We start from the raw sequence: 18,746 nt of genomic DNA on the forward strand, positions 1-18,746 counted from the left end.
TCATTTATTTGTATGAAATAGAAGTTTGTTGACTTTTCAGATTAGGTGTGTATACAATAGGATTTCACTTCAGTGAAAACTATTAATTTACCTGAACAGGTACAAGCGTGACTGATAGGAAGGAGTGAAATGCAGAGCGTTCTATCCCTTTTTTCCTTCTCGAGTTTCAAATATTTGTGTACTGCATTACGGAGCAGTAAGAACAATTACAAAAGTACCCAGAAACATGCTGGATCTCAAAAGGTAAAGGTAGAAGATGTGATATCTTCTTCACAGAGCTTTAAAAGCCAACTCAATCCTTTTGCACTTCAGAACCTTTTAAAACACATGAATAGCCACAAACATAGCGCAGATCTACTCATGTGCATAGTATTATTTAACTACATAAGCCCTAAAAAAAAAAGTGTCTTTAAAAAACAGCATTGCAAAAAGGGGTTACGAGTAACAAATAACATGAGAATAGATTGATGTGCCAGAAGTAAACAATTGAGCTCAAAACTTAAGTTTTATTTTAGAAATTCAAATATTGAAATATGTATTTTTAAACAAAATAAAGCAGATTAGCTTTGACGTAGTCAATACAGTCACAGTAACTTAAGCCAAAGTGAGGATCTTTTATTTAATTGGATTCTATACATCTCCAATGTGAAGCACCTCCCCACCCTGATTCACTAAGACTCCAAGCTGGTGTAACTGAACCCTGTGATGAACAGTGGCAAAGTTACTCTGGCTAATCTGCCCTCTGGCTGGCAAGATCATTTCACCCATCAACAAAGACTCTGCTCTTGGGACATGACAACTGAAAGGGAACTTCCAGTTTTGCAATAATTAACCCATTTAACCAATAAGTTTATTTAATTGGTTAAATCCCATAGCTGTTCAGTGAAGAAAAATGAGGCATGGTAATGTGTGTCTAGATTTTGGACAAATACACAGGAAAAATCTCAGCCCTGGAGAGCTCATTTAAAGCAAAATGTAAAAAATAAATGTTACAAATCATGAGACTAAAAACTTATGTGGCAGCATAGGTTAGCAAAGTACATGCCCTGCAGTTGTAGATTATTCAAAAGTATTTATGTAAATAAATCAATATAATATCTGATTGCCCCATGACTTATGATGTCATGGATGGGATTTATCTCTCACCTACACCTAGGCTTCTAAAACCTAAGTCTATACATGTCACGTTAAGCTTCCTTCATAAGTCAATGCAGAGAAACTGGAACTTCCTGGGAGGCAATTCATCTCACCTTTCTTAGACACTTTGCTTATCTTTCCACTGACAATAAAGGGAGTTCATGGTGATTAACTTATATTTCTACCAGTAATGAATCCGATAAAAGTGAGAGAAATCCAAGCCTTTTTCTCTCTTTTTTTTTAATAGTGTATGTCCATCCCCAACAAATATGGTACCTGCAGATTTTAAAACCACGTACCACAATACTTTCATGAAGAGAAAACCAAACCCCTCCTCCTTTCCTTTCCCCAGCTGCTGTATCACTTAACATGAATAATTCTCCTCCCTATTGCTTAGCTATCTTTTCCAGACTACATGCATGCTCCAATGTCAGACAAATGCTGTAGTTGCACTCTAATCTTAGGATGGCAAACACCCAACTTAACTGTGCATCCAAAAGCCGGAAGCCATAATTGATTATGCCTTGTTGCCAGACCCTTGAATACAGGGACTGATCAAAGACACTAGGATAGTGCAAAGAGCACAGGTTTAATGACTCATATTGATTCATTAGATGAAATGCATATAATCAAGTTTTGCTAAGTGGCTATTGATTCTGCAGACTTTGATGTTGATTTAGATATAACCCAGACATGTAAAAGTGGGAACATGCAAAGCCAGTGACCACTTCTGCACTAACTCAAAGAACACTGACTTCTGCACTAACTCAAAATCCTGAAGTCCACATTTCTTTCAGAAATCTAAACTGGAAGAAAAATACTAGGAAAGAAAACCCTCTATTTTTCTACATACAGACAAAAATGAGGAGCTAAATCAAAGCAGTATCTAGAGCTGCCAAGATGTCCAGAACTGTGTGTATCCTGTGTTTTCAGCCTCAGTGGCAATGACAATTGTGTTTACAGGTAGAGGGCAGGGCAGTTTCCAATTTATTTTTCAAATTTTTTTTTTTTTTCATGATAACATGATATCATAAAATGGGAAAAGTTCATAATCCATCATTCACCAATTTGAAAGGGTTAGAATACACTACAAGAGCGTATCTATCAGTTACAGAAGATCTTTGCATAGTCACAATGTTTGAGTCTTGGACATAATATGAAATCTTTCTATTCCAATATTTTAAATGTACTTGCTTTTAAGCAATTCAGCATGCTAAGTTCAAGAATTCAAAAAGCAAGGGAAATAAACTGCTGGAAATCAAAGACAATTCATGTAGTTGTAATGTTATTTAACAACGTGGCTAGTACGTATCAGTAGAATCAACACCCTGAGACACAGACTTGATAGATCATATTTAACAACAACACAGCAGGTCAAACTATCATTCTAGCATGTACTTAAGTATTGAGTAACAGAGTACACTGTCATTTTATCACATCTCTAATGTAGGGCTACTATAATGAGACTATCAGCTACTGATTCTTATCACAAATACTCTTTCCATCATCTCTACATAGATACACAGTAGCACTGGCTCCCAACTTGATTTTAACTAAGAAAGATGTATGGCACAGAATTAAGAAATACGATACACCAATTTTCCTGTAACTATAGCAATAAGTATCTTACTTGATCCGAAAAGCTAATGACTACAGAATACAGCCAATGGAAAGGAATAATACTGTGGAGCAGCCTTCTAACACAAGACTGTCTTCAGTAAACATCTGAAACTACAGAAAAAAATGACAAAAACAAAGTGATACAAGCCGCAACCACTTCAGTGCTGATGTACTGGATTTTCACCTCCAGCATAAGCATACAGGATACTGTTCTTTGTCTTGCACGGTTGGTTAGGAGTCATTCAAGTGTGAAATATTCTAAATTCTGGTTATTAGAGGATTGAGATGTTTAAATCTTCCTATTTGGAAAACAAAGCAAAAAGATTGTGCCTTTCCCTGACACAGAGAAAACATGATTATTCTAAAACAGAATAGAAATGACAGCATTCTCTTTACTTTATTGCACTATGGAGGTGCAGCTAGAATTGGTCTCTTGGTAAAAATCTTCACCATTATTACTATGCATTTAGCAAACCTTATTAGGAAGGAACTGAAAGTTTATCCTCCATATTAATTTTTAAGGGTGCTTTCTTTCTTAGTGGGCTCTGCACCGAAAAGGTTACCATAAAAATCTGTTTAACATAAAGAGAATTTCTAAAATACCTTTATCATTATACCTCCTTGAGCCTAATTTCTAGGACAAAATTTTTATACTAGCTGTTGTGCCTGCCAGTTTACTACTGCATACAAAGTTATAAGCACAAACTTATAACCAAGACTTTATGTTCTTTGCTCTAGATGGACATAGCTATTTCAGTATTACGTAATTTTCAACAGTCATTAGAATTCCTATTAGCAGTTCCTATCAGAGATGCATTAGAGCAATCTGGGATTCTAGACCCACACAATTCTCCTGCCCTAACTTTTGCTTAGTGTGGCAGTAATGAGGCACATCCTTCAAGAGACAGAAATATAACGGCATTCGCTTTTCCACCCCATGCAAGTACAAGGCAGGTATTGCGGATCGTTATTCTCCCCTCTGAGAAAATGCTGCTGCATACCCCTTGCCCCCTGCCATGACTTACACTCTGAAAAGTATATATTTGCTTGTGCTAATAATCTACCAAACTAGTCTCCTTCTGCAGCACATAGAACTTGTTTTGTTGTAATATCAGGGGGTCTTGCAGGTAGTATTTCCACTAAGATACAAGCTCACCTATCATAAAGAAATTGGTTCAAGCTGTTGGCAGACTCAAAGGACAAAACTGTATCTCTTATGTTCAGTTCATTTTTTTTCACCTTTTTTTCATGATTAGAAGAATTAGAAATACTCTGGTCTAAAAATGAAAGCTTACCTACTGGCTTAATTGCATGACTCCAAAAGCCAGATGTCTAGATATGGGCCTAAATGTCTTTGCCTTAATCTGGCCTTCTTTGATATACTTGATGAAAGGAAGGACGTCTGTTCAGGGGCGGAAAAAAAAAAAAAAATCTAACTGAATTCCATCACATTCTAGTCCAGAAGAGTGAGGCTCCAACTTGACTCATATCACGATTAAAAAAAAAAAAAATACTACGGTATATAATGTTACTTTTTATAGCTGACAGTGAGTTCTATTACACTGTAGAAGACTCTCTGAAGGAAAATGAAAATAGCCTCCCAAGGGAGTGGAAGCCCCACACAGCATGATTTAAATGTGGCAGCTGGGTTGTGGGTGGAAATGGCGGTTTCCATTGAAAATCTGCTGCCAGTATACCTCCTATGGCTAGATTTCACAAGCAAATGTGGCAGCTATCCCTCTCTGAAGTTCAGCTGCTCAGTTTTAAAGATGCAGAGACAGGAAAGGTAGCAAGGGTCAATGACTGAATAGAGAAAGGTCCAGAATGATGTACTGTCCAATGACCAAAGGGTAAAACTGAGAAATGGCTGCAAGTACAAGTGTGTAACAGGAAGATAGCAAGAAGAGGAACAGATTCTTTAGTTTTATAAGATGAAAGGCAACTTTCTAGAAAGTGTACGCCACTTCAAAGACTACTTTTAATTTTTTGAGTAGTTTGAGGCATTCAATGCTTAACGCTTATGTCTCATTGAAAGTCAGTTAGCAATGTGTTAGTCACTTTTAAAATGGTCCCTATATATTTGGGGCACAGATCTATAATGGGAATAGTTGTGGCAACATTAAATGTCATCACACTTAACTTTAAAGTACTTAAGTTTAGATGACTAAGTTCCTTAGTGAATAAATTCCCCAATGGTAATATATAGGTATATAAGCATGGGAGTCACTATAGCAAGCATGTTGACTGTGGTATAGCTACGCTAAGAAATACGAAGTACCATGAAAAGAATGTTTCCAAAATCACTTCTCTGTTTCTTGTTGACGTCTGCATCTACTTGCAATTCTGACTTAGGCATCATCTTGAAAATATGACTCATAATCCAAAAAGACACTTTCTGATGCAAGTACAAAAATTATGCCTGTAGTATGGATGGGTACTTTATTGCTCTCTGTTTTGATACAGGTAGTGTGGTACTGTTCTCTGCTTTTTTTTTTTTTAATAACACAGATTGAAACAATTGTTAAGAAAATTGAAGACCCTTTCTTTTTTTTTCCTTTTTTTTTTTTTTTTTGGAACCCAATCAACCTGTTATTACTCCAAATCTTGTTCCTCTAGTGAGTCCTTTAATCATCAAACTAGCTTTTCGCTTTCTGTAGAAAACCTCACGCTCCTTTCTGTCCACAGGCCTGGCTTCAACAGCTGGGACAGAAGGCAGCCTCATCCTAGTCAGTCTTCACCTGTTATCCTTTTGGTATGGCTCTGGCTTGGGAATTAACAATGTGCTTGGGCCCACTCAGGCTGATGGACAAGCTGAAGCAGTATGTTGCTTCCTGAGGTAGCATTCTCATTGCTGGTCCAGTATGTACCACTATCACAAAATTCTTCAGTGAAAGGGGATGTGACTGCTACGCTGTCTGTAGAAATCAGTGCTGTCCCTGCACGTTAGCGTGAGCAGAGAATGCCTGCTGTGCCTACTGGATCAGAGGATGCTGGTGTAAGTACACACGGTCTGCAAATCTCAAACATTCTGGCATGTAGAAAGCACTGAGCAGCACAGCTTAGCTAAGCTGGCAGCACCTCTGGGCATACATAAATAGGTTTTCTATTACAAGTTTGATCAAGTACAGACTCAGGGTTTTTGTGAATCCTTCTCTTGGAGTTCAGTACCTAAGCTGTATTTAAGTTGTGCTGTAGTAGGTTGTGCTTGTATTCTGGTTTATGTGACTAAATGCTTTTTGTGAAAATCACAGATGCAGAAATTTAATGGTGGAAAACTTCTTTCTCACATTCTCTAATTAACAGGTTAATACTAAACATAAGGTGGGTCAGGTATCAGAAAACATTTTAGTGTCCATAATACCTAGAAGGTTTTGAAGGTAGGGATAAGCTGTATAGGTATGATGTCACTTCAAATTATCTGGTATCATGCAAAGTTATATTGTAAAGTAGCCAGTAGGTAACCCTTTTCTGACTCTTCACCAGATGATTCTAAATTTCCTCATGGATTAAAAAGTAGTGAGTTTAAAAAAAAAAAAAAATTGCTACTAGTAAATCTAAACTAACCGCAATAGTTCTGTTGTGGTTCTACCCAAGCTGTCCACTAGACTGTGATTTCTAAATCTGACTGCTTGCTATAATTTTCAATGAACAGTCAAAATTATAGTAGATAGAAAAAGCTAAATGTTTTCTCTGTTTTATAGTTTTGCTTAAATGCTGACATTTTAAATAACTGTTTCCACTTTTAGTCAATGCCATTTTAACTGTTCAGTCCTTTCTCCTACATCCTTTTAATAACATAACTGGAAGCAGCAAGCTTGACTGCTAAGATATGAAGTTAACACCGTAGTCAGAATTTATTTGCATTCTTTCTAAAATTATATTGGTTTTATAACTGACTCAGTTCCTGAGTCCATCTTTCCCTGTGATCTCTTTAAGTCCCACAAGCTAAGCCAGGCCATGTCAGTTCTGAGTATGTCAGTATTTCCAAGGAACACCTAGGTGCTGCAGAGACAGTACCATGACTCAGAAAGTAATACACTTTCCTTGCCAGTAGCACTGAAACAAATTCTTATGTCACCATTGTGGAAGGGACAGAAGACTGTAAAGCTGGTAAAACCTTATGTCACACGGAATTAAAAAGAAGAGCTAAGTGTCTGTGTTTCAAGAACTTGAAATGTTAATTCTAAAGCCCTGCTCAAAATAAAGTCATGCAATTACATTCTGTCAGAATTATTCCTACATTTTCAGACAGGTAAAGAACTTTTATTTTTTTCACTTTCCATCCCAAACTCTTATGCACTACAAACGTCTGCTGGTAAAAAGTTGCTATGACCAGTCTTGTGAGTCAATGTGCTATTGTGAAAGTATTACAACATCATAAGCAATTATGACCTTTGGTGTCATTTGAAATCAAATACTTAACATCACAAAATGCACTGAGGCTACTGTGTTAACATTTATGAAATGTTTTAAAATTAACAGTTGAAAAAGTTTTATGAGCATAAAATACAGCTACTGCAGTAAATCGGCTGCAGAGCAGCCATCCATCTACTTCGGACTTTGCATCTTCTACTTCCTTTCACAAAGTATGGGATATCCAGTGAATTCTCTGAGAAATAGGTTTCAAAAACATTTTTTTTGTTTGGTGGCTAGCAACACGCAAACATCTATAAGAATCATGTCAGAGAATATTCATCATACATGTCATAATATATAACATATCCTCTTGTTTGAGATGAGATGACTGTCTGTTTGTCCCCTTCTCCTGAAGTAGTCCTTATGGTTACTAAGAACCAAAAAACTATTGAACCTCATTGATCATCCTAGAAGAAACCATGCCCAAGCAAGATCTACATTAAACAGTATTCTAGCATATTATTCTTATTGTCCCTGAAAATATTCAATAACAAGAAATTATTTGCTAATCTTCGTATAAATGAACTTTTAATATAAGAAAGATGGTCTAAAGCAAAAGGCACTGGAGTATAATTCACAGGCATGACTCAACTTCTGGCTGTGACGCAAATTTCTTGTGTGGTAGCAGAGAGTCACGAACTGCTAGTTTACCAAGGGAGCAAATGCATTACAGCTCTCAGTTTCTATGCATAGCTGCACAGTGAAATTCTAACATTCAAGTGAGGTATGCCTGCTCATCTTCTAATACCTAGGGACATGTAGGCACTTAACACACAGCAGAATTTAGACGCTGTAATCCGGACTGGAGGAAGGTATTTTCCGTAGTGGGGGATTTCTGCTTCTGGAATTAATCACCTTAAGCCTTCTTTTTTCTTACAGAAACAGAGATTAACTCAGTCTTTTGACTAGGAGATGGTCAGAGGAGAAATCACGATCCCAGCCTTAGCCATTATCTAATCTAGAACGTACAGAAACGTGTGAGAAATTTGTGTTTAATATCCTCTTTTGCCAGGAGTAACTGAAGCTTCATTTTACACCTCTCAGAAGACTGCTTGCTCATGAGGTTTTACAGTAATCTGGGTTGAGAGTGCCCACTTCTCTAACAGTTCATGCAAAAGAAAACATTTACATGTTCTTTGTTACGGGTGAAGGATTCATTCCATTCCTCTCCAAAAGTCTGTCTCCTATATGAAGTGCTAATGCTGGGACAGGAAATAGGGTTCTTCTCTCTCCAACTGACTGCTCAAAGAAACAAAACTATATCCTTCCCTCTTCCTTTTGGATGTATTATTGTCCATAAAATAAGAACAGATCAAGAAAAGAGAATACAAGCATCCTGACATCTTAACTTCTTTATAGTCAATGCAAGTTCCCAGAAGATGGGAGAAACATGTCCTAACTCCTATTGACAAAGAATAAAATACTGTGTGAGTGCCATGTTTGTATGGATCACAAATTGGAGGACTTTAAAAACACTTGCTACACTGAAACAAGCACATAAGAGATTAGAGATGTACTAACCATGCTATGTACTTAGTATGACATCAGTATCAAGGTCCCCAAATAAATGTTTCCTGGCAGAACACTAGAAATTTGGACAAGCTTAACGTTAAAAGTACAGTTCTACTTCGACCTCAGAGTTAGACACAAAATAAGGGAGGGATGATGAGGGTCCACCCATTGGACTGGGTGACTTAAAGCAGAAGTTGAATACATGCCAGTTTTTAGCTCTAGCTTTATTCCAAACACCTACGTCCTGTTCACAAAGTATAGGTAAGATTTTTCCCCTGGAGACATTATGAGGGTGAAAAACAGTAGCCGATGCATAACATTGGTGAATTTCTTTCACAAGTACCAGTTGGACAGAAAGCATTCATCCACTACTTGTTCATCCAATTTAGTGGCCTGCTCATTACTTTAGATAAAAAAAATTGATGGCAGAGAAATCTGTCCCAGCCCCAGGGAACTGAACTTAAAAAGCTGTTTTAAGTGGCTGGCATTGGCATTTAAAGCCAAGCATATCCTGTCCTGTCTCATTTGGCTTTATACACAGGCCTAACTTCAATCACAGGAATATTTTCTCTTAGGCATTATACCCCTTCTCCACTCTTCTAAGGATACTTACAGTGTGCTGCTGCTGGTTCTTGCAAATAATGGAAGAACATTAGGTTCTGCAATCCCTTTTCATGTAATCAGTAAGTTTCAAGATTGTCTTGGGAAGGTGATTCAGGTGAGTAGCCAGGAAACTAACTTGGTAGGTCCACTCATCTGGTTGAAGTTATCACTGTTTACACTGTCCTAAGCTCTATAGTGCTGAGGATGTCATCAGGAGCTATCTATCCCCTGGGCATTTGATTCTGTACTGTGGATGTATTTATTTAGATTTATTATTGTCATCAAAGACGGCTCAGGAGTACCTCTCCTTTCCCTGTCCTGAGCTGACACCACTAGAAGCAGTACTTCATATCAACCACTAATAAGAAGTGATGTCTTTGAAAGGGCTGTCTCAACTTACTGAAAAACTTCAATATAAGTCTTTAAAGACACATCACAGCGTATTTTTAGGGGGGAAAAACCCGCCAAGCTATTCTTTTTCCTCTTTTTTTCCTACAACCGTGCTTTTGTTTTCTCACTTCTTTACTTTTTTGTGCCTCATTTCTCTTCTATGTCTACATATAAATCTATATGGATTTTTCCGCTAGTGTGGTCTAGTGGTTTAGAACATGCAGAAGGTAGATGGACCTGGGTTTCTGGTTCCTTCATATTTGAGTTGGTTTCTTGTTTTCTTCATATTTTTTTGCTAGGCCAGGTAATACTTAGGGTGCCTGATCAGAACGGTTGGTTCTGTAGCACCCTAAACACAGCGCACAATGTTGCTCATTACTTTTCTGGTTTAGTGTAAGGCTAATAACCATGACTGCATTATCACTAAAATACACATTAACAAACAGATGTCTTAAATACTCCCATCTTTTTAAACCTCAGAATCAGGTATTTTTTACAGAAATGTTGTAGAAATAATTCACAAAATATGAAATAGGGAAACCAGAGTTAACTCTAAATGAAAAATTGTCTTATCATTACAAATCAGTTAATTTTGCTCTACCCTCCAGAAAAATGTTTTGATCCAAAAAGCACTAAAATGTAAGGTTAGACTTCCTCTAACATCAATGATCATTTAACAGATCTTTATTTAAATACAAGGTGAGTATCAGAGTTTGGAGCCCCATGCTCGTAATAATCCCCCATATATGCTTCTATTTTTACATCTTAAGATGCCTGAAATTCTCTTTCTGTTTAGAAGTGGGGAAACAGAGGCATAGGGAGATGAAATGTCTTACCTATCATGTGCAAATCAACTCAGGATCAAATGGATCCTGTTTTCCATTATGAAAAGCACAAATTATTCAACCTCAAACAATTTATTTCTCTGCTAAGAGAACACAACGTTGTCAGCAAAGCTACCAGGCCAACCAAATAAATTTCCCATAGGCAAAGGAAAAATGTGTATAGCTACTTCCAGGATCTTGTTGGGGAAATTATCTCCCCACTATTACTGGATGTTCTATTCTTTTTTTCTTTTTTTTTTTTTAATTTTTCTTTCCCATACTTTCTGCATGGTCTTCATTTATTTTGTGGCTGATGGCAACATCTCCAGACAGATCCTTCCACAGAAAACACTGTGGCTGTAAGTGGACTGCTGCATGAGAAATACGCCCAGGACCTGCCATTTGAAAGAAAATGAGCATATCATTCCAGCAACATACAAGCCTGGGGACCCACTGCAGAAAGCACATCCCAAATCTGCTGTTAGCTGCTGCTGCACAGTTGGGTCGGCACTCTCCATGCTCCTGCCTCTGATTTTACCCGCCCCCCACCCCCCTTCCAGCCCCCCCCCCTTCCCCCCCCCCGCCTTTATCAGGCTAGTACTCCTGGCACATGCAGATCCTGCAACTTGCTGCCACTGAAATTACTATTCCCAATCCAGATGGTGGTAAGAGGAATTGAACTGCGGTTCCTTTGTGCAGTCACCTCCAGACAATGGCTACTAGCATGCAGAGCCACACGCCAATTGCTGGTGTATATTTGGTTGACGTTTCAGACCCAGCTTTGCACCTTTCTAATCATTAATCAACAATCAGACAAAGGATATATTGCTGAATCCAGACAGCAGCCAACACAGACCTCTAATACATTATGGATTCTCTGTCAGCACATTTATTTATTGTTTGCAGTGTTCTGTTTGAAAATCCCTACGCTCCTTCACTTATTTATTTATTTATTTACTCACTTATTTCTTACTTATTTAGCTGGATTTAGCAAAGCAGTGAAGCTTCATTTATTAGCATTTTTTACAAACCCTGAACGGTAGATTACTTTATATAAAGCACATTTATAATATTATTCTTGGTATTTACCTCAACTTACCAAAATCTTTGGCAAAGATACCATTAAATGAAATAGAATTAAATTGCATAGGCAGTGTCAGAGTACGTTTTTTCCTCAGGTAAATATCCAGTGCATCATTTTATCATTATTTAACATTATAATAAAGGTGGACTATCAGTTTAGAGAGAAATGAATATACATTTGTCTATACTTCCAGCATTCAGTGGGATTATTCACAGTATCATAAAAGCAAGCAACAATAAGGACCTCACTGTTCTGTGGTTAGGCTTTAACACAAATGCATCAGTGGACCTCGGGTTCTGCACAGCGTGCAACCATGGTCTGCTATCAAATTAATGTTAAAATATGTATGTCTTGGCTTCTGATTTATAATATCGTTGACAAATAGTAAAAAGGACAGGCATGCCATAAAGTTTATGGATGGAGTGATGGCATGCACAATGATGTCTCATAAAGAATAAAGGGGGAAAAGTTATTTATTCTTGTGGATTCAAGAACTAAAATACAGATAGACTGGCTGCGTGCACAGAATTTTTCATAAATATCCCACAGTGCACCCTGTTGTACAGCAGCCATACATTAATTAGAGCATTCAGCAGACACTGCAATGTGTTACACTCACCCAAGTGAATCTTCATTTTTCACATGCAGGGCCTTACTAATTAAAATCAGCTTTGCAATTAAATGTGGAAAATTGTGTTAAACTTTCAAGCATGGTTTAGAAAAAATGTATTTATTTTTAGGTTATTTTATTTTGATGCAAATGAATTCTCCATCAAAGTGAGACCAGTAAAAGGGAGGTATGAGGATTTCTCTTTTTTGTATTATAGATGCTCCTCTCAGTTGCAAGTTGCAATGCTCCACTATCTCTCTGCCAGTACCTGGCCCTGTTCCAATGCTTTTAGTGAGTGCTATCTGTCAAGGCATGAATAATACAGCCCCTAGGCTGTCGGCAGAATCCAAATGAGGCATACATCAGGAAGCAAGCACTCGACTTTAGCTCCAGAACATGCTCCTGTGAAGACAGGCAATTATTCACCCACGGCTGCAGCCATGGCAATCAAACTGGTGGGTGAAAAGGTATATGAAATGAAAAAATTTGAATAAGAAATATGGCACAACAAGCCACAGAAATTCAATAATTTTCTAATAAGAGAGAGATGTTTGAGTCTTTTAATTTTTAAGTTTGGGAGCCTGAATTTTTTCACTCACTCTGGTCTAAAATATAGACGACTAAACTACAGTATATGTCAAGGCAATACAGGGGTATGTGGGGCTTTTCCTAATCCAAACAGTAATGCTAAACTCTAAGGTATTTACAAATTCAAAGAAAGCTGTTTTATGAAGTGACAAACCTCATGCTTAAAAATTAAAAGATGGTCAAAACAATTCTATCTGTATAATGTAATAGAAACAGAGACAGCCTAGTAAAGCAACAAAGAATGGGCTGATATCAAGAAATTTGGTGGAAAATTAAAATGCAATATATTTTATAAGGCTAGAGACAATTCATACATTATAGATACAAATATTATTTTATGATCCCTCTTCATTTTTGAGACTCGCTCCTTTCTGGAAGAAATTGTATCAGTGACTAATGAAAAAAAAAATCCCTTACAAATGCAATATGAACCGAAGAAAAGGCATGCAAAATTCCATGATAGATGAAATGTTTAAGTTGGCTTATTTTGTCTGAATTCTTATTTTCAGCAATCAGACTGAAATTCATGATATAGCGAGAGCTCTATCACTATTTCCATTTTAAATCTGAAGGGTTTATCATTTGGCCTTAACAATTCATCCTTCACTGACATGTGATGCATATTGTTTCAGACTAAGATTGTGTTTTGCTTTAATTTCCATACAGTGGCTTTATCTGCTTTCAAATATACACCGATATATGCATTAAAAAAATCCTAAATTAATATATTTAGTGCCATGCTACCAGCTTAAGATTCTTTTTAGGGCTCTTATTTGTTAGAATGTGTCTCATTCTGAAGCATGTGGTATTTGGCAAGTGATTAATCCATTACAGAATCTAATTGCTTTTGTTACTTGAGAAAAAAATTAAACTATGACGTAAAGAAGCTTTTAAAATAGCCCATTGCATGTAATCAGTATTTTTTTAATGGAAACTCTGTTAGGATTTTTATGATGTGTCTATATACCTATTTACATGGCAAACCATAGGCATCTATTTGGTATATGATGTGTTTAAAAAAAAAATGCTAAATGCATAGCAACGCAGTAGGGTGTAATATTTCTAAAACCGTCACTCACATCTACTCAGTAAATAACATAGGCCAGTTTGCACTCAGTTACTCTAGAGTAACTATGGGATTTGCACCTGCAGAACTTAGACCAGAAACTGGACTCGGTTTTACATTTATATTTGTATATGTAGAATGTGAATCCTATTGTCTGTAAAGCTGATTAATGAAACTGGCAAAGTTCCTACTAATTGCAATGAAAGAACACTCAAATCTATGTTTTTCTTCAGATGCTTAGCTGACAGACGCCCTGAAAACACAGTTCTGGGAACACTCTCCTGGTGTGGTTTGAATAACTGGTATATGCCCAGATGGATTGTTCACAGCTAAAAGTATTCAAGGATCTGGACCAAGCTTATTCTTCAAAATTAATTCACAGCTCTGAACGTATAAGAGTACTGTTCATTATCATGCTGCTATGCACAATGGACCTGAAGAGCTACCAAGTGAATAAAATAAACAGTATCACGAGCATGGCCCAGGGAGAGGCTCTGGTTTTCACTCCTAAGATTTGACTTCTTTTCTTGTCTCCACCACTACTTGAATGTGTCTACGGCTTATTTTTTGGTTTTGTTTTTGTTTTCAGATCTTTCACAACCTTTGTTTTTCTTTTTATTTTTTAGGACCTGATACTGCGAAGATACATTCATTTCTTTAACTGCATGATCTGTGAGTAGTTCAGTTGGCCTCAGGTGCCTGGAAACATAAACAGGTCCTGAAGTCCTACCTGTGTAAACTCTAACATCTAGGCACTGCCTCATGCTGTGCATCATCGACAGTGCTAGAGGGTCCATGATACCTTCGGGTTTCTAGGTATTACTAAAATACAAGTAAGCATACAACCTAACTTCAGGCACTTACCCGCAGTGCCCAAACTGGCATGCTAATCTTTCTGAACTTTCTGGGCAGTCACTGGAGAGAGGTGCTTTTGCCAAGTTAATTTTAGAGATCCTAGCATCCTGCCTTAAAGTGCCCTGCAGAGAAGCCTGTCCATCTTAGCTGTCTATTAGCATGCTCAACCAACAAGCTAAAACAAAGCACCAAACTTAAGAGCTGAGAGCAAAGTACCAACTAAGTCATGCAAGGTTTCACTTTAAACTCAGATTTGACACAAAGAAAAAAATCAAAAAGATGGAAATGATACAAGAAGCTGCTACCACTGTTACCCTAACTAGTACCATACTTGCGTTTTCATACACGTCAAAGGAAACATCAATGACATATACGGCCTGTTTGTTTCCCTAGCTAACCCTAACATTGCATCTCTTTCATAGTTAAAAATACAATTGGGATATAAAACATATGATAAAACTCTCCTTTAACTTCTACCTGATATTGCATCAGCAGAACAACATTTCATCCCCTGAATCTGTCTGAAAATTTGAAAGGATCTCTTTATTTCAGTTTAAGCTTAATGTAATATCTGAACGTGGTTTTCACTATCACATTGGTATTACAATGATAAAATTACAATTAAAAAAAACCCCTGAAATTCCAGAGGCTTCAAGATGTTAAAGAAGAAATAGAATTCTGGAGAGCTCTGACTACATCTAGTGGAAGCAAATATGCTTCATTCCTAATAATGAGCTGGTCTGGTATTGTGAATGGAAAGGTCTTAACCTCATTAAAATGCTCTGTAGGTCTAAACAGAATTGAGCTGGGCATCAGCTGAGATATGCAATTCCCTGAATGCATCAAATTTTTAAGACAGTCTGATTTCCTTGGAAGATATGTTTGAGGGTCTTTCCCACCCAAATAGCAAAATAGAGAAAAGAAAAAGATAAATTCTTTCAGATTCCTTCAAAAACTTAAATTTACCAGGTGTTGGTTTGACTAGAAAAAAAAATTACTGCTCTTTTAGAAAATAGATATGTACATTGTAAACCTCAACAAAGAACTTTGTGTTTTTACACTAAGTAAGACCTATATTGGTTAAATATCTTTTGATTAGTGGGTTGGCAACCAAGGTGACAAGAAAACATAAAAACCCCACAAATTCTTTAGCCAGTAGAAAAAAAAAAGGAATTTTTGATGTATTTCCAATTTTTATTCTTTGCGCATCCGCCCAAAATTTCATTTAATTAACAGCTCTGAGATTCAGTCTGTTCGTGTACTGACATACCAGAATCATGTCAAGAAAGCAAAATATGGAATTAACATCTCAAAACTGCATGTAATCTTTCCAAACCTCACATCTATTCCTCCCCCCGCAAAAGGGTGATTTTACACAAACACAGACACATAGATCAAAGTCACAGTAATTCAGAAGAAAAGTCAGATTTTTTTTAAGCTAAAGAGTTTCTTTCTGTATGTTTCAAGACTTTTGTTTTTGAAATCTTCACACAAATCCCATGAAGTGTAAAGAAATGTACCTAGTTACAATCTTGTAACTAGAAAGGACATTATAATCATTTCATTTAACTGTAGACTGCTCATGAAATTTCTGAGGGAAAAGAAGGATTTGGTGCCATTCATTAATTACTGATGAGGCTTGTATTTACATGAAGAAGATGGACAAAAGAAAACCATGGTTTGAAATGAGAAATCACAAGTGAATTTAAGAAGAATTATTTTGGTTACGTTTTCCTAAGTCAGTGTTCCAATCTAACCAAAGCCTTCAAATAACCACAAAAATGTTAGCACTTTTATCAGTGGAAGATTAGGAAAAGAAATTTGAATACAATTATTTTGTATTTTATATTGTTTAAATGTAATTCAAAAGAGTTTTAATATAAGGCATATCACTTTTCTTGTTCTAATTTTGAAAGTACTTTCTGGACTTGTCCCTAAGCTTCATTCACTGTTAAGAAAAAAGGCACATGAGTGGACTGAGTGGCACTGAGTGGACTAACATGTCACTGTTTGATATCTTTTCCTGTTTCAAATGAATGCCTTAACCACAAACGCGTAATTTCAATTTAATTCATAAAACCCATATGCCCTCACTACAAAGCAGTTATGAGATTTGGTGTGAAATATGCTTTCTTATAAGCACTACAAGTGCTTTAAAACCTGAAAAAGTCAAGAATGAAAAAAATCTTAACAGTTTCAGGAGAATTTAACACTGGTTTGTACACCTCCCTCTATTCAGAAGAGAGATGGCCAAAACATCAGCCATTTTATCTCCTACAATGGGCTGCTATTTAAAATACGTTAAATGAAATGCATAGCAAGTGAGAAAAAATTATGTATTCTAGAGCTGTTAAATTTTCAAAATATTGCACAAGAAATTAATGGACAAATGATACAGGAAAGGAATGCCGTTTATACAACACTATTGAACATTGACATTGCAGACACAGAAATGTAGATTGAGCTCTAAATTAATTTGAAGCACATGTAGTATGTGTAACATATGCTACCTTGATATATTATTAACAACAAACAGCTAAAACCATTTTCTTAAAGGAGATGTCTCCACATATCGTGGTTTAGGAACTGAAGTAAAGGTATTTATAATTATAATATAACATTTGAACCCTGAAGTGTTATTATCACTGATTTGTCTTAGGCTTTGACCTTTGAATCTAACCTGATCATTGAACTTAAAATGTCCAGAAGCTTGTTTTCACTCAGTTATAAAATACACTGAATAACAGAAGTCACACTGGCACCAACATGTCAGTAGGGCCAAATTTTAATTTGCAACACATGAGCAAGAGAACTGTATGCAAAAATCAAGAGATTGACAATGAGAACATGTCTCCTCAGCAAAAAAGTGAATTAGATTTTGTGTGGAAAATTCAGAAAGAAAAAAAAAGTTAATCCAAATGGCTTCTAGAATGTCTAATTGCTATTTTTTATCATTGTTTGGTTTATCAAGGTCATGCCAGCTAACTTGTTTACCAAATCTCTTCACTAAATTATGAAAAATTACAGATATTACCTTCTGTGCCTTGCATATTTGCCACTAACATGACCACTGCCATCACAGCCAGGCGTGGGACAGCTGCAAAAGAGAGAATTAATTATATAGGTGGTGGTGTGCTGCAGAAAGATTATACTAAAAGCAGGCAGTAGGTATTACAGAGATGGAGGGCAACAAAGACAGAAAGAGAAATCAAATAACTGAAGGGAAAAAAAAAGAAGGGATGCTTTTTATTAGCAAGTCTTAAGGGAGTTAATTTCATCAGTGCAGCAGGGCATGAGCAAACCACCAATGAACTTGAAAGTGCATTATACCCATTAAAAGGCATGAATTTTCTAAATTGCTAATGGGGATACATTTTACACTCAGAGCACTAACCTGAACAGCTCTTGTATGGCTGGTTCCACGGGAACTGCAGAGAGATGGAAAATATATAAAAATTTATCATCTATTACAAGTACCCCTCTTCTACAGAAAATTACCAGAAAGGTTGTGTAAAAGCAAGGGTCAGAATGAATCGTGCAACGAGATTCTGGAGGATGAAGGTCACCCTGAGCGGGGGCCTTGAGTGATTTACTGAAGCAAGAGACGTACCTCGAACACCTTTGGAGCGTGTGCGATGGCGCTTCTCGTCTGCATCCACCTCCATCTGGGAATAGATTAGCAGGCAGTCAATGTTCTTATCCTGCATGCACAGACTATCAATGCACAGACTGATACAGTCTCTCACAGAATTTATTGACACTATTTTAATTCCATTTTATCCTGTAAGGGAAAGTCCACCTTACAGGGGATTTTTAGGATCTTTATGTTTATTTAAAACCAGAAAATGCGGTAATTTCTGCTTTAATCAGTCCGTTTGCATGCCCTGCTTTCATAGCAAATTGTGTGCAACTAAGTGCTGGTTCCTCTTTTCAAAGGGATATTTCTGACATAAAACCCTGATTACTCTCATGTATTTTGAAACAAGGATTCAATAGATTTCTATACAATTTAAAACTAAAGGCAAGGGGTCGCACACCATA

At 36.7% G+C, this 18,746-nt stretch overlaps 1 protein-coding gene across 4 annotated transcripts in view; it reads right to left on the bottom strand.

Annotated features, from left to right (window-relative positions):
* Positions 1-18,370, bottom strand: part of MYT1L (myelin transcription factor 1 like) — a 129,858-nt gene extending 111,488 nt beyond the window's left edge. For all 4 annotated transcript variants that reach the window (XM_075706882.1, XM_075706881.1, XM_075706880.1 and 1 more), the window contains exons 1-3: positions 18,316-18,370; positions 18,100-18,133; positions 17,740-17,802 (exon numbers count right to left, since the gene is read on the bottom strand). In XM_075706882.1, the coding sequence (XP_075562997.1) occupies positions 17,740-17,802; positions 18,100-18,133; positions 18,316-18,370 (152 nt within the window). The remainder of the gene's footprint in view (positions 1-17,739; positions 17,803-18,099; positions 18,134-18,315) is intronic.
* Between the last annotated feature and the right edge of the window lie 376 nt (positions 18,371-18,746).

Source organism: Pelecanus crispus, chromosome 3, assembly GCF_030463565.1.
Source record: "Pelecanus crispus isolate bPelCri1 chromosome 3, bPelCri1.pri, whole genome shotgun sequence".
In the NCBI taxonomy this organism is placed as follows: domain Eukaryota; kingdom Metazoa; phylum Chordata; class Aves; order Pelecaniformes; family Pelecanidae; genus Pelecanus; species Pelecanus crispus.